Here is a 12,722-nt window from a genome sequence, read left to right as displayed (position 1 = left end):
CATTTACTAGTTTATTAAAGATATGCTAAAGGATATGGATGAACATCGAGAGGGAAGAGATGAGTAGGAAAAGGTACGAGGGAAGAGGTGTGGAGTTTCCATGTCCTCTCCAGGCGTGCCCCTCTTCCAGCACCTCCATGTGTCCACCAACCCGGTAGCTCTGTGAACCCCATCCTGTTGGGACTTTTAGGAGGCTTCCTCACACAGGCATGATCAATTATTAACTCCACTTCCAGCCCTTCTCCCCTCTCTAGAGAAGGAGAAGAGTGCTGAAAATTCCAACCTTCTAATCATGGCTTGGTCTTTCTGGTGACCAGCCCCATCCATCCATCAGAAGCCATCAGGAGTCCACCCAGAGTGGCCTCAATGAAACAAAAGATGCTTGTAGTGCTCTTATCACTTAGGAAATTACAAGGGTTTTAGGAACTCTGTGCTAAGAACTAGAGGGCAGAGACCAAAATATATATATATATATTTTTCTTTTTCTATTATCTCACAATGATTAATCAATCCTAAGGAAAACTTGGTTTAAATAATTTTTTTTTCTAAAGGACAGTTCTGTGAACAAATACCTTTAAAATGTTATTTTTACTGGGGTGCCTGGGTGGCTCAGTTGGTTAAGCATCCAACACTTGATGCTCAGGTCATGATCTCACTGTTGTGAGATTCAGCCCTGTGTCAGGCTCTGTGTGCTGAGCATGGGGCCTGCTTGGGGTTCTCTCTCTCCTTCTCTCTCTTCCCGCCACTCAAAATAGATAAATGTTTTTTAAAGTTATTTTTACTACTGGTAATCATATTGTAGAATGCACCCATGACACGCTAGTACTTTGTATGTAAGTTTTGATAATTGGAAAGAAAATCATACTCGGAGGCTGTATTTTATTCTTTATGAAAACATCTAAAAATGAACTATGTGGTTTTTGTTTTTTTCTGTATTTTACAGAATTTCGTACTGGAAAAACCCAGCTCTCTCATACCCTCTGTGGTAAGGATGTATAACAACAATAACAATAATTATTGTAGCTATCACATACTAATTTTATTTTGTGCCTGGTGCTTTATATGATCTCATGTAACCTGAACAAATTTACAAGGGAACTAAAGCTCAAGAAGGTTAAGTAAACTGCCCATCGTTACACAAATACCAGAGCCAGTCTTTGACTGCGTGATGCTTGAGGTAATGGTATATGTGCTGCACTCTGAACACCTGAATGGAACCAGGGAGGAAGTGAATAGGTATATGAGGGTTGATGGTGGAGAGAGGCCCTCACTGTCTCCATTTTTCCCATTTCATCTTTTCTGTATTCTATTGACAAAAATGTCACAAAATCAGCTGAGACCTAGAATCTCTAACTTTCCATGGAGTAAGGTTGGCCTTAGCTAAGACTTAAAAATAAATGTTACTAAAACAAATAAACAAACTATCTCCTTCTGTACAAAGACACTACTCTGCATTTCTTTGACCTGAGTGGAAGAAGCATGGCTAAGCAGTTAAGAATGGGATTCTGGAATCAAAATACCTGGCTCCGGTCTTGGCTCTACCACTGCTAACTGTGTGACCTTGGGCGAGTGGCTTCACCTGTCTTATTTTCCCATCAGTAAAATAGGAGTAATGATAATGCCAAATTTAGGGTTGTTTTGAAAAATAAATGAAATAATACTTGAACCTAATATAAAGAAATTCCTTAGTGTCGACTACTACTACCTAGAGAGTCAATGCATTTTAAAATTTGACACGCATTAATTGAAAGGTTACTTAAATAACTTATATAGCATAAATTATATTTGTGATTGTTTCTTATAGGAAGAAAGTAATATTTAAATTCTGTTCTCTAGAAGAGAACTAACTTTCATGAATATCTCCCATTGTGAGAGATACTGATATTCTTTGTTGAACTGCTACCATGCTGGTGGAATATTTATGATTTTACCATTGGTTAGTAATACAAGAATATAACACGCTTTTAGAAACTAAAGGATCATGATTCTTTGCCAGATTGACTACAGAGTTGCAACCAATGCAAATCCTATGTTAATTTATATATTCACTTGTACAAAGGTTATTCAATCCTATTAATATTATTTAATTTTTTAATTGCTTCCTAGTGACAGCTCAACTTCCAGGAGCAGGTGGCTACTCAGGAGGAAAGATTATCTTCATTGATACAGAAAACACTTTGTAACCTTTTTATTTAAACAAGTTGCTAGCATAATTAGTATGATGTAGTAATGTTGCTATAAAAGAAAGTCTGTTTGAAATATGTCATTTGTACAATCATCTCCTAAACCAGCAATAATGAGAAAAGCCACAGGGAAAACAGTTGGTAGAGTTTTCAAGTCACTTTTTATTTCAAAAGGTTTCAGTTCTCCAGATGAGTTTGGTGTAAAATTCACAAAATGAATACATGGGAGAAAATTATATTTTATTCGTTTTTTATCCTCTTATTTCTCCAAAGATTGTACCTAATAGTTAGGAAGAAGATTATTGACTCTCTCAAAGTCATGGTTCAAAATAAAGGGAAAGGGAAGAAGAGAACAAAAAAGCACAGAAGAGAAAAGGGCAGAACCTGGTAGGGTGACAGAAAGAATTGTAATTTAATTGAAATGTGTTTCAGAATTAAGGCTGGAAAGGTGATTTGGGTTTTAGATATGAAGGGCTTTAAAACCAGGTGAGGGGTGTAAATTGGATACTTTTGCGATATTGCAGGCAAGTAATGAGAGCTTGAGCTAGGCTGGAAGCAGTAGGAATAAAAAGAAAAGGACAAGGGTGCATGACTGGCTCAATAGGTAGAGCGTGCCACTCTTGATCTTGAGGTTGTAGGTTTGAGCCCCATGTTGGGGGTAGAGATTACTTAAAAGTAAGATTCTTTAAAAAAGTGGGGGACAAAAATATTAGGGAGGAAAATTGATAGGATTTGATGACTCTGTTTAGTAGACAGAGGAAGGAGAGGTTTGAAACACTACTGTCCGGTTTTTTTGTCTAGATGCTGGGAGGATAATCATGCCAAAAGTAGAATTGGGAAGATCATGTTTCAGACAAATGGTGTGTTTCATTTTACTGTGTTAAATGTGAGGAACAGGAAGACATCCATGGACATGTTGAATTCTACCCAAGAAGAGGTAGAACATAACTTTGGGGTGTGCCTCAGCGTAGGAAGAGGGACTAAAAAGAAGATGTCATACAGACAGAGGAAGTAGGAGAAAATCCAGTTGTAGAGGCTTAGCCAGAGAAAAATTTCAAGAAGAAAAGCGTTGTCAGTACTGTTCCACAAAGAAAGAGAGAGAAGGTGGAAGCTGAGAAAGATCACTGAGGTTTGACATTAGGAATCCAAGAGAGCATTTGCAGTAAAGTAAGATGATGGAAGCTTGTTGTGAATAAACAGAAAGGAATGGAGGCAGTGTTATTAACCAACAAATAGAAGATGAAATACAGTAGTTTGAGGAGGTTATCAGGTTCAGAGGAAACTTTTTGGTTTTTTGTTTTACACGCATAGGGGGTGGGTGGGGGGGTAGAAGGGGGCAGAGGAGAGAGACAGAATCTCAAGCAGGCTTGACACCCAGCCCTGACAAGGGACTTGATCTCATGACCGTGACATCATGACCTGAGCCAAAATTAAAAGTCGGACGCTCAACCGAGTCACCCAGGCACCCAGAGGAATTGTTGTTGTTGTTTTAAATGTTTATTTATTTTGAGAAAGAGAGAAAGCGATTGCTGGTAGGTAGGGACAGAGAGAGAGGGAGAGAGAGAATCCCAAGCAGGCTCCTCACTTTCAGTGCAGAGCCCGACTCGGGGCTTGATCCCACAAACCGTGAGATCATGACCTGACTCCAAAACAAGAGTTGGTTGCTTAACCAATTGAGCCATCAAGGTACCCCAGGAAATTGTTTTTCTTTTTCTTTTTCTTAAATGCTTTTATTTGTTTTTGAGAGAGAGAGAGAGATCAGGGGAGGGGCAGAGAGAGAGGGAGACAGGAACTAAAGAGGGCTCTGTGCTGACAGCAGAGAGCCCAATGTGGGGCACAAACTCATGAACCGTGAGATCATGACCTGAGCCAAAACCATGAGTTGGCGCTTAAGCAACTGAGCCCACCCAGGGTGCCCCGAAAATTACTTTTAACAATGGAAAAGTCTTGCACAAGTTTGTAAGGCCATTCACAATGAAGCCCCAGCCTAGCTCTCAGATCTCATTACTCACTATTACCATTGTTAGAGACAAATGGATGCAGTCTGTTCTAGTCCAATATTATTGTCTCTAAAACATGGAAACATTGTATATCAGCAGTTAGTTAAACTATAAAGGTACTCATTTTCTCTGTTCATTATAGTTGCTTGCATCCCAAATCTTCCTTCCTGTATTTTTGTTTTATTGAAGTACCTGCTCAAGTCATTCTTTCAGAAAAGTAATGCAGGTGGTAAACTTTGAGCCCTAGCTTGTCTGAAAATGCCTTTATTTTGTTCTCACTCTTAAGTGTTAATTTGGCCAGTCATAGAGAAATTTGTGGGCTATGTTTCTTTAGTTAATTAATTAATCAATTAAGAGAGACAGAGTGCAAGCGAGGGAGGGGCAGAGAGAGGGGAGACACAGAATCAGAAGCAGGCTCCAGGCTCTGAGCTGTCCGCACAGAGCTCGATGTGGGGCTCAAAATCACAAACCATGAGACCATGACCTGAGCGGAAAGTTGGACCTGTAACTGACTGAGCCACCCAGGAGCCCCTGCAGGCTATATTTCTATCCTCCTCCTTCAGTATGTGATCCGTCTACCCCTACCTCACAGTCTTTCTGAATCATACAAATCCTTTAAAGCTGTCCTTTGAAGGTCTGCCTTTTCTAATCTTCTCTAACTACTCAACTTAAAAAACCTGGTCCTTCCTAAGCTGTTATAGAATTTACTATCTAAAATACGCTAGTAGAAGGAAAAAAAAAAAACCAAAAAACAGAACCGTGTGCAGAAGACTTTATTTGGAAATAGCGGGCATGAGAAGACTCTGAAGGAGACTCCAAACTTGGGGAAGGAGGGTGGAATGCTGTGTAGAGCTGTAGCAAGAGGAGCGCAGCTGGAGTTCAGCTAGTTTCAGAAATAGTTGATTAAGAATGGTTCTTAAAGAGGGAGGAATTGTTCTTGCAGATGAGCAGCCACTGTTTGGGCAATTTGGATTTTATCAAGAATGGTGGAGGGGATCGGTTTGGAGCTAAGTCATACGCAAGAGGGAGTAGGGAGGAACAGCTGGGGTTGGGGGGAACAAGGACATTCAAGAGCCCCATTGGAATGTCCTCATTCCTTTGGTTTCTCTTACAGGTACACTGCTCTCTCTTGATATTTTGTTTTTTATATGTTTATATTTTGCCTTCTTAATTTGTTTTATGTTTACCTATAATATGGATTGTCTTACAATTCCTTATGTTGTCTTACAACTCCTCCTTCCACAATGCATTGGTAATTGGTTAAAATGATTATCAATTCCATATGGTAATTGGTTAACAAATATTTTATAGGTTGATTTGAGCTTTCTTCAGCATAAGCCCACCTTTTACACACCCAGTCACATAGTAACTGGGTTCTGTAAAAAGTAATGTAGTGAAAAACATTTTTATTAGTCTTCCAATTCTTTGTCTTCTTTGACTTGCCCACCAAAAACGTCTATGGGATATAGTCAGTAGCAATGGAAGATTTTAGTGGTTATCACTGAAGCTCTGAAGAAAAGAACATACTACTGCATTAGAATATGCAGATTTCCCAGATGGCTGGGAAATCCTAAAGACAATCCAATTCAACGTATATGGAACCAGTTGTAAATGTCACAAATAAGATTGTAAATTGTCCTTGTTTTACAGTTAGTTATACTATGATCAGTATTATAAAAGCAGTGTAAACAAAGTGAAACGAGACCGTGGATAAGACCTAAAAGAATGTTTATTACTCCTATATAGTTCAGATAGATATAAGTGATTATTAGCATCTTCCAAAATACCTTTGCTGGTGCGCTGAATTTGCCTCCCAATGAATTTACTGATTTCAGAAAGCTAACACAAGTCCTTTAGAAGAAGGGAGATTTTAAACTCTAAATAAGCCAAAAACCATAGGTTGATAATTTCCTTTTGATCCTTAAAATTACTTTTTGATCCTTCGGTTCATGTAGTCAAATTTATCATTTGTTGAAAACTCATGGTTAATGATATATTAAATTATTTCATATTAAACACATAAGTAGTTTAAAGAGAGTGAATTAATTCACTGTGAAGTGACTTGAATTATAATTCAGTGATATTATCTTCCTAGGATAGATCTATTTTTATAGAACTGAGATCAAAAGAGAGATACAAATCTTAGTCTCTAGTTTTTCTCTTGTAACTGATTTGCTGCATGATCCTGAGTCATTTGCCTAATCTCTATTGGTCAGTGTCCTTATTTGTAAAATGTAGTATAGGCCATAACAAGCAGCTTCCAAAGTTATTGTAAAGATTAGATTATTTAATATTTATTTGACTTATTTATTTATTATTTATTTATTTATTTTAGAGAGAAAGTGTGTGCACAAGGTGGGGAGAGGGGCAGAGAGAGAATCTTAAGCAGGCTCCACGCTCAGTGTGGAGCCCCACACAGGGCTCGAGGGGGGCTCCATCCGATGACCCTGGGATTGTGACCCGAGCTGAATTCAAGAGTCCGAGGCTTAACCGATTAAGCCACCCAGGTTCCCCTAGATTATTTAATATTTAAATTCATCACTGCCTCATCATTTCTATCACTGTTATCCCTACCTAAGGTATTTATTAATTTGGACACTTATGAAAAATAAAATCTGATATAGATTTTAAGTGATTATTAGTATCCTCCAGAATACCTTTGCAGGGATGTTGTTTGCCTCTGTTAGTTTACTTACTTAAGGTATTATTTTTTGTAGTTGTTACCTAAACTTTTTTTTTTTGAAATTGATTTATTGGATCCTTAATCTTGGCATACTCCAGCCGTCCAGATCGTCTTCGGGACATTGCTGACCGCTTCAATGTAGACCATGATGCAGTACTGGACAATGTACTTTATGCACGTGCATATACTAGTAAGAGCCCCATGTTAATTTAATGCTTGAGCTATTTTAAGGTTGGCAGCACTGATTTATTATTTGGGTGATACTTATAACATTTTGGCACTGTTCTTTTTCTTAATTTTACTTTCCTCCAAATATATTTAGTCATAAATGTTACCTATCATCTGGCAAGCCCTTAGATATTAAAATGCTCTCAAATGAGTCCTTGTTCTTTGTCTTTGAAATGGAGAGTAACATTCTTTTTGGATAATGTAGCATTTGGCATGCATGCTAAGGCAGAATGTGAAATCATATTTAATAAAGCCTTAAATAGGGGTACCTGGGTGACTCAGCTGGTTGAGTGTCTGACTTCAGCTCAGCTTATGATTACATGGTTCATGAGTTCAAGCCCCACATCGGGCTCACTGCTGTCAGCGTGGAGCCTGCTTTAGATCTTCTGTCCCCCTCTCTCTCTGCCCCTCCCCCTGCTCAAAACATGAATAAACATTTATTTTTAAAAATCCATAAATAATTAAGAAAATCCTTTCTTCTTCTTTTTTTTTTTTTAAGTCTTATCTATTTATTTTGAGAGAGAGAACACAAGCAACAGAGGGGCAGAGAGAAAAGGGAAAAGGGAATGCCAAGCAGGCTCTGCACCGTCAACGTAGAGCTCAACACGGGGCTTGAACTCACAAAACCATGAGATTACAACCAAGAGTCGCACACTTAACCGACTGAGCCACCCAGGTGCCCAAGAAAATCCTTTCAGTACTCTCTTTTGCCTGACTGCAAGAACATACATGATCTTAGCCTCTGCTTCTTCTAGCTTTTGTAACATTTTCTCACTGCATTTCCCACCAGGTGAACATCAGATGGAGCTACTTGATTATGTAGCAGCAAAGTTCCACGAAGAGGCCGGCATCTTCAAGCTATTGGTACAAGCTTTTAAATACTGCTCCCTCACAGAGCCACTTAGCATATTATTTTTCTTCTATTGATTCCGATTCAAATGAACTTCTTTCCTTTGCCGAATGCACATTTATTTTTACATGAATCCTGTGTAGATCATTGATTCAATAATGGCCCTTTTTCGAGTGGATTTCAGCGGTCGTGGGGAGTTGGCTGAACGGCAACAAAAATTGGCCCAGATGTTGTCACGACTCCAAAAAATCTCAGAAGGTAGATTTTTAAAATAAACGGTACTATCAGAATAGCATCTGTGACTGTTGAGTAGGCTTTGCAGAGAACCCAGAATAATGTCAGGAGGCAGTACATTTTTAAAAACTAAAATTCATGGGACTACAACTCTTTTATTAAACGAAAATACTGACTTTAAACCAAAATAAGGTACCTAAAAATAATAACAATAATAGCTTTAAATAAATTAATTTATGTTATCAATGAAAAAATAGGAATGTCATATTATTTACAAAATAAATTTAAAGCACAGTATTCCTAAACTCTGAAATCTAAACAATGAACTGTTTATATTGCCATTCTCTTAGTTTGTCAATTTTATTTATTGATGCAGAATATAATGTGGCTGTGTTTGTGACCAATCAAATGACTGCTGATCCAGGAGCAACTATGACGTAAGCCCCAATATTCTACTTTTGTGTTTCAGTTAATATCAAAAAGGTTAGGGTGAAGAATAGAAAATAATTCCAGAATGATCAGTTCTGATGTGGGCACAAATATATCACAAATCACTTTATTGCACAGTGCATATTACTTTATAAATGCAAATATCACTTGTTTTCCAGAATCTCTAGTTCTTTACAGGATGAAGCAATAGTTTAACCATTTTCAGAGATACTTTGGGCTCCTCGTTTGTCTAGGACTAAAAAGATATTGGAGGACAATAAGAAAAAGATAAAAATTTATATTCCATATACATGAATGGCTTCTACTGTGCTAATAAGCTGTCAGCCAAAAACAAAAAGGGAGGCTCTCTATAGGAGATACATAAGAGGTCCTATGAGAGAAGTCTCCTGTTAGAAGAAACAGAACTTCAGTTCACACTAGGCATATTCAGAATCTATTGAGGTGTCTGTGCACGTTACATACTTATTGATGGCTCTGCTTGACAGATGGCAGTGAACAGAAAGGCAAGGAGACCTAAAATAGGATGATGAAAACAGAAGATTCAAAGAAAAATTAGTTGCCACCATCAAATATTTTGAACATTATGTATCTGAATAAGCAATCAAAATAACCCCACATTCGTGATGTCAGTCTTTTCAACAAGCCTATATTTAGAAAAAAATTTTAACCAGAGAAAATTTACAAGACTAGTACAATGAATACACATATACAATTCACCAAGGGTCATCTATTCTTAACATTTGTCAGATTTTTTCTCTCTCATGTTTGTGTGTGTGTGTGTGTGTGTGTATACATGTGTGTAAAATCTCTTTCTCCATAGGTACACATGCATATTCAAATGTGTGTGTGTGTGTGTGTGTGTGTGTGTGTGTGTGTGTGTGTGTTTTCTAGTGAACCATTTGAGAGGTTTTCCACCGGAACAATTGAGAATTATTTACAGATGTTATGACACTTCAGTTCTTAATACTTCCGCATATTTCCTGTAAGAACAAGAACATTCTCCTACATAACCACAATATAAGTATCAGTCAGGAAATTTAACATCGGCACACTAGTGTTATCTGATATACATTTGTATTCAAGTGCCTCCACTTGTCTCAATAATGTCTGTTATAGCTGGTGGGGTTTTTACATTTTGTTTTTGATTCGGGACTAATGAGGATCACGCACTACATGGAGTTGTTCTGTCTCTTTGGTCTCCTTTAATCAAAACAACTCTTCAGTGTTTGTTAGGCTTTTATGACACTGACGGTTTTGAAGAATACAGGCCAGCTGTTTTTCAGAATGTCCCTCAATTTGGAGGGTGTTTTTCCTCATTAGTTAAAATAGTAAACACTTTTGGCGGGAAAATTATTAAGCAATATATGACCTTCTCTATAGATCGTATCAGGGGACACATGATGGCAGTTTGTCCCATTATTAGTGATGAGAAGTTTGATCATGTGATTAAGATCGTGTTCACAAGATTTCCCCACTGTAAAATACCTTTTCACCTTTTTAATGAATAAGCAGTTTGTGGGGTGATACTTTATGTGTGTAAATATCATGTTCTGCGATAAGCTTTCACCATTTGGTTTTAGCATCCATTGAAGATTCTTGGTTAAATCAATTATTACTCTGGTGATTGCAATATAGTTTTATTTAAAACCAAGATGGGGCACGTGGGTGGTTCATTTAGTTAAGTGTCCAACTTCGGCCCAGGTCATGATTTCACGGTTCATGAGTTCGAGCCCCGTGTCTGGCTCTGTGCTGACAGTTCAGAGCCTGGAACCTGTTTTGGATTCTGTGTCTCCCCCTCTCTCTCTGCCCCTCCCCTACTCATGCTCTGTCTCTCTCAAAGCTAAATAAACATTAAAAAAATTTTAAACCGAGGCAATATATCATTTAATAACAGATAAATGGGTCATTGACATATGTACTTGAGGATATTTGATATGCCAATGTAAATTTTGTAAATTGTACTGAAATGTATGTGTCTCTTTTTAGGCATTTTCTTTATTTTTTTAACTTTTTAACATTTTATTATTTTTTTTTATTTTAGAGAGAGAGAGCGCACAGGCAGGGGACAGGGGCAGAGGGAGAGAGAAAATCTTTTTTTTTTTTTGAGAGAGAGAGAGAGAGACAGAGAATCTTGCAGGCTCCACACTCAGCATAGAGCCCAACGCAGGGCTCTGTCTCACAACCATGAGATCATGACCTGAGCCGAAATCAAGAGTCTGAGGCTTAACCGACTGAGCCACCCAGGCACCCCAGGATTTTATTTTTAAGTAATCTCTGCACCCAATGTGGGGCTAGAACTCACAACCTCAAGAGAAAAAGTCACATGCTCCACCAACTGAGCCAGCCAGGCACCCCTCTTTAGGCATTTTCTAAACTAACCCTAAGAATATTGCTGCATCTTCTACAATTTATACTTGCACTTTTCAATACGCTTTTATGAGTATTTTCTACTTAATCACAGGAGATTCCAATGTGAAAGACATTAACTGCATGAATGGTACGAAGCAAGTTAAAAAGATTGAGAAGGGGAAGCCGATCACTTATTCACTCAATAAATACTTACTGAAAAATCTACTATGTACCAACCTTCTGGGAATTCACTAGTGAGCAAAAGACTATGTGCCTTGCCTTCATAAAGAAGAAAATAAGTGATGTCCACTTAACTCAAAATTATGAAGACTTGGTAGGTCACGCATTGCCTGTAGTCCTTGAGTGGTTAAGGCAATCTTCTCTGTTTTATAGGGTGTCTTTCATACACAGGACATGAAGTACTTCACAAAGAGTGTAATTTTAAACTGAAGAGAAATGGAAGATTTTTAGGGCTCACTTTAAAAAGAGAAAATGACTCATTGGCTCAGAGGGAGGAAGTGGGTTGCATTCAAATAAAACAGTACAAGTTAAAGAGCAATGTTCTTTCTTCAGGTGTGAGGAGGGAACACTGCAGAGGCCAAAACTGTCTATCTAGAGTTAGAAGGCAAAGGAGATCTGTGGAAATTGGGTCAGATAGGGGTTCTTTTTCTTCTATTTGTAGAAAGTTTCAAAAAGAGTAAAACCATTTTGAATGGACTCCAATAAGACACTAAAAGGAGAAAGAGAGAGGTGACAGAGAGGAAATAATTGAAGGAACTGAAGAGAGGAGGAGATTTAAAACGAAGTGAGCCAAGAGCCAGAGAAAGTAACAAAGACTAGTATTTTTGCTGGGTGACTCTGCTTTGAAACATCATCTCCTCTATTGAGCCAAGTTGTGAGCAATCAAACTTCACTATAATTAGTATATTCTGAAGTATGTTAAATTATAACAATATAAATTAAATGCATGCCTTATATAAAGCACATAAGTTGCCACAACTCAATCAAAAACAACAACAACAACAACAACAACAACAGTACAGTTTTAAACTAAAGGATCTCAAATGCTATTAGAAAACCTCCAATAAAGAAAATCTTTGTTTCTCAGTGTTGAAGAACTCCAAGCTGCAGCTCGCCTGGGACCTGTCAGAGAAATAGCACTATAATTGGTATGAGTCCCCAAGTATACTGACAATAATTGAGGCTTATATCCCATGCATTATACTTGATGGCACATCGTATTAAAAAGGAACAAAATTATAGAGGCAAGGAGCTGCTGTATCATACAGCAGAGCGTTAGCTCCTAGACGAGGCTTACAGATACAGATTTTAGAAGTAGAGTGATCCAGCTGATGAAGGCTTGGAGATAAAAAGTGAAAGTATCAGCCCGCAAAGCCCCATACCAAGGCAAATAATAGGAGCAACAAATAAGACCGTGATGTTGCCACCTACTTCATTTGTGTATTTGTTTTGCTAAGACAAGAAGTCGTCTTAGAACATTTGTGGTCTTGTAAATGTGCAGTTTATTCTCTAGGGGTGTCACCCACTGATTCGACATCATTTGCATAAATTAAGAGGCAATATGGTTAAGGAGGAAATATTAAGCCAAGTCCACTAGCCTGGTGACCGTGAGCAAGTCATTTAAACTATCTGAGCTTCAGGGGTACCTGGCTGTCTCAGTCAGAAGAACATTCCACTCTTGGTCTTGGGGTTGTGAGTTTGAGCCCTATGTTGAGTGTAGAGAT

At 38.0% G+C, this 12,722-nt stretch overlaps 1 protein-coding gene across 4 annotated transcripts in view; it reads left to right on the top strand.

The window, feature by feature from the left end:
• Positions 1–12,722, top strand: part of DMC1 (DNA meiotic recombinase 1) — a 41,561-nt gene that overhangs the window by 12,576 nt on the left and 16,263 nt on the right. For 3 of the 4 annotated variants that reach the window (XM_042993273.1, XM_042993275.1, XM_042993274.1), the window contains exons 7-12: positions 944–985; positions 2,107–2,179; positions 6,965–7,056; positions 7,885–7,958; positions 8,088–8,202; positions 8,555–8,615. In XM_042993273.1, coding sequence (XP_042849207.1) covers positions 944–985; positions 2,107–2,179; positions 6,965–7,056; positions 7,885–7,958; positions 8,088–8,202; positions 8,555–8,615 — 457 coding nt within the window. Of the gene's footprint in view, positions 1–943; positions 986–2,106; positions 2,180–6,964; positions 7,057–7,884; positions 7,959–8,087; positions 8,203–8,554; positions 8,616–11,089; positions 11,208–12,722 lie in introns of those variants that run through there. The other variant, XM_042993276.1, reaches the window with a different exon arrangement.

This window comes from Panthera tigris, chromosome B4 (assembly GCF_018350195.1).
Source record: "Panthera tigris isolate Pti1 chromosome B4, P.tigris_Pti1_mat1.1, whole genome shotgun sequence".
Classification (NCBI taxonomy): domain Eukaryota; kingdom Metazoa; phylum Chordata; class Mammalia; order Carnivora; family Felidae; genus Panthera; species Panthera tigris.
This window is presented reverse-complemented; position numbering and strand designations above follow the sequence as displayed.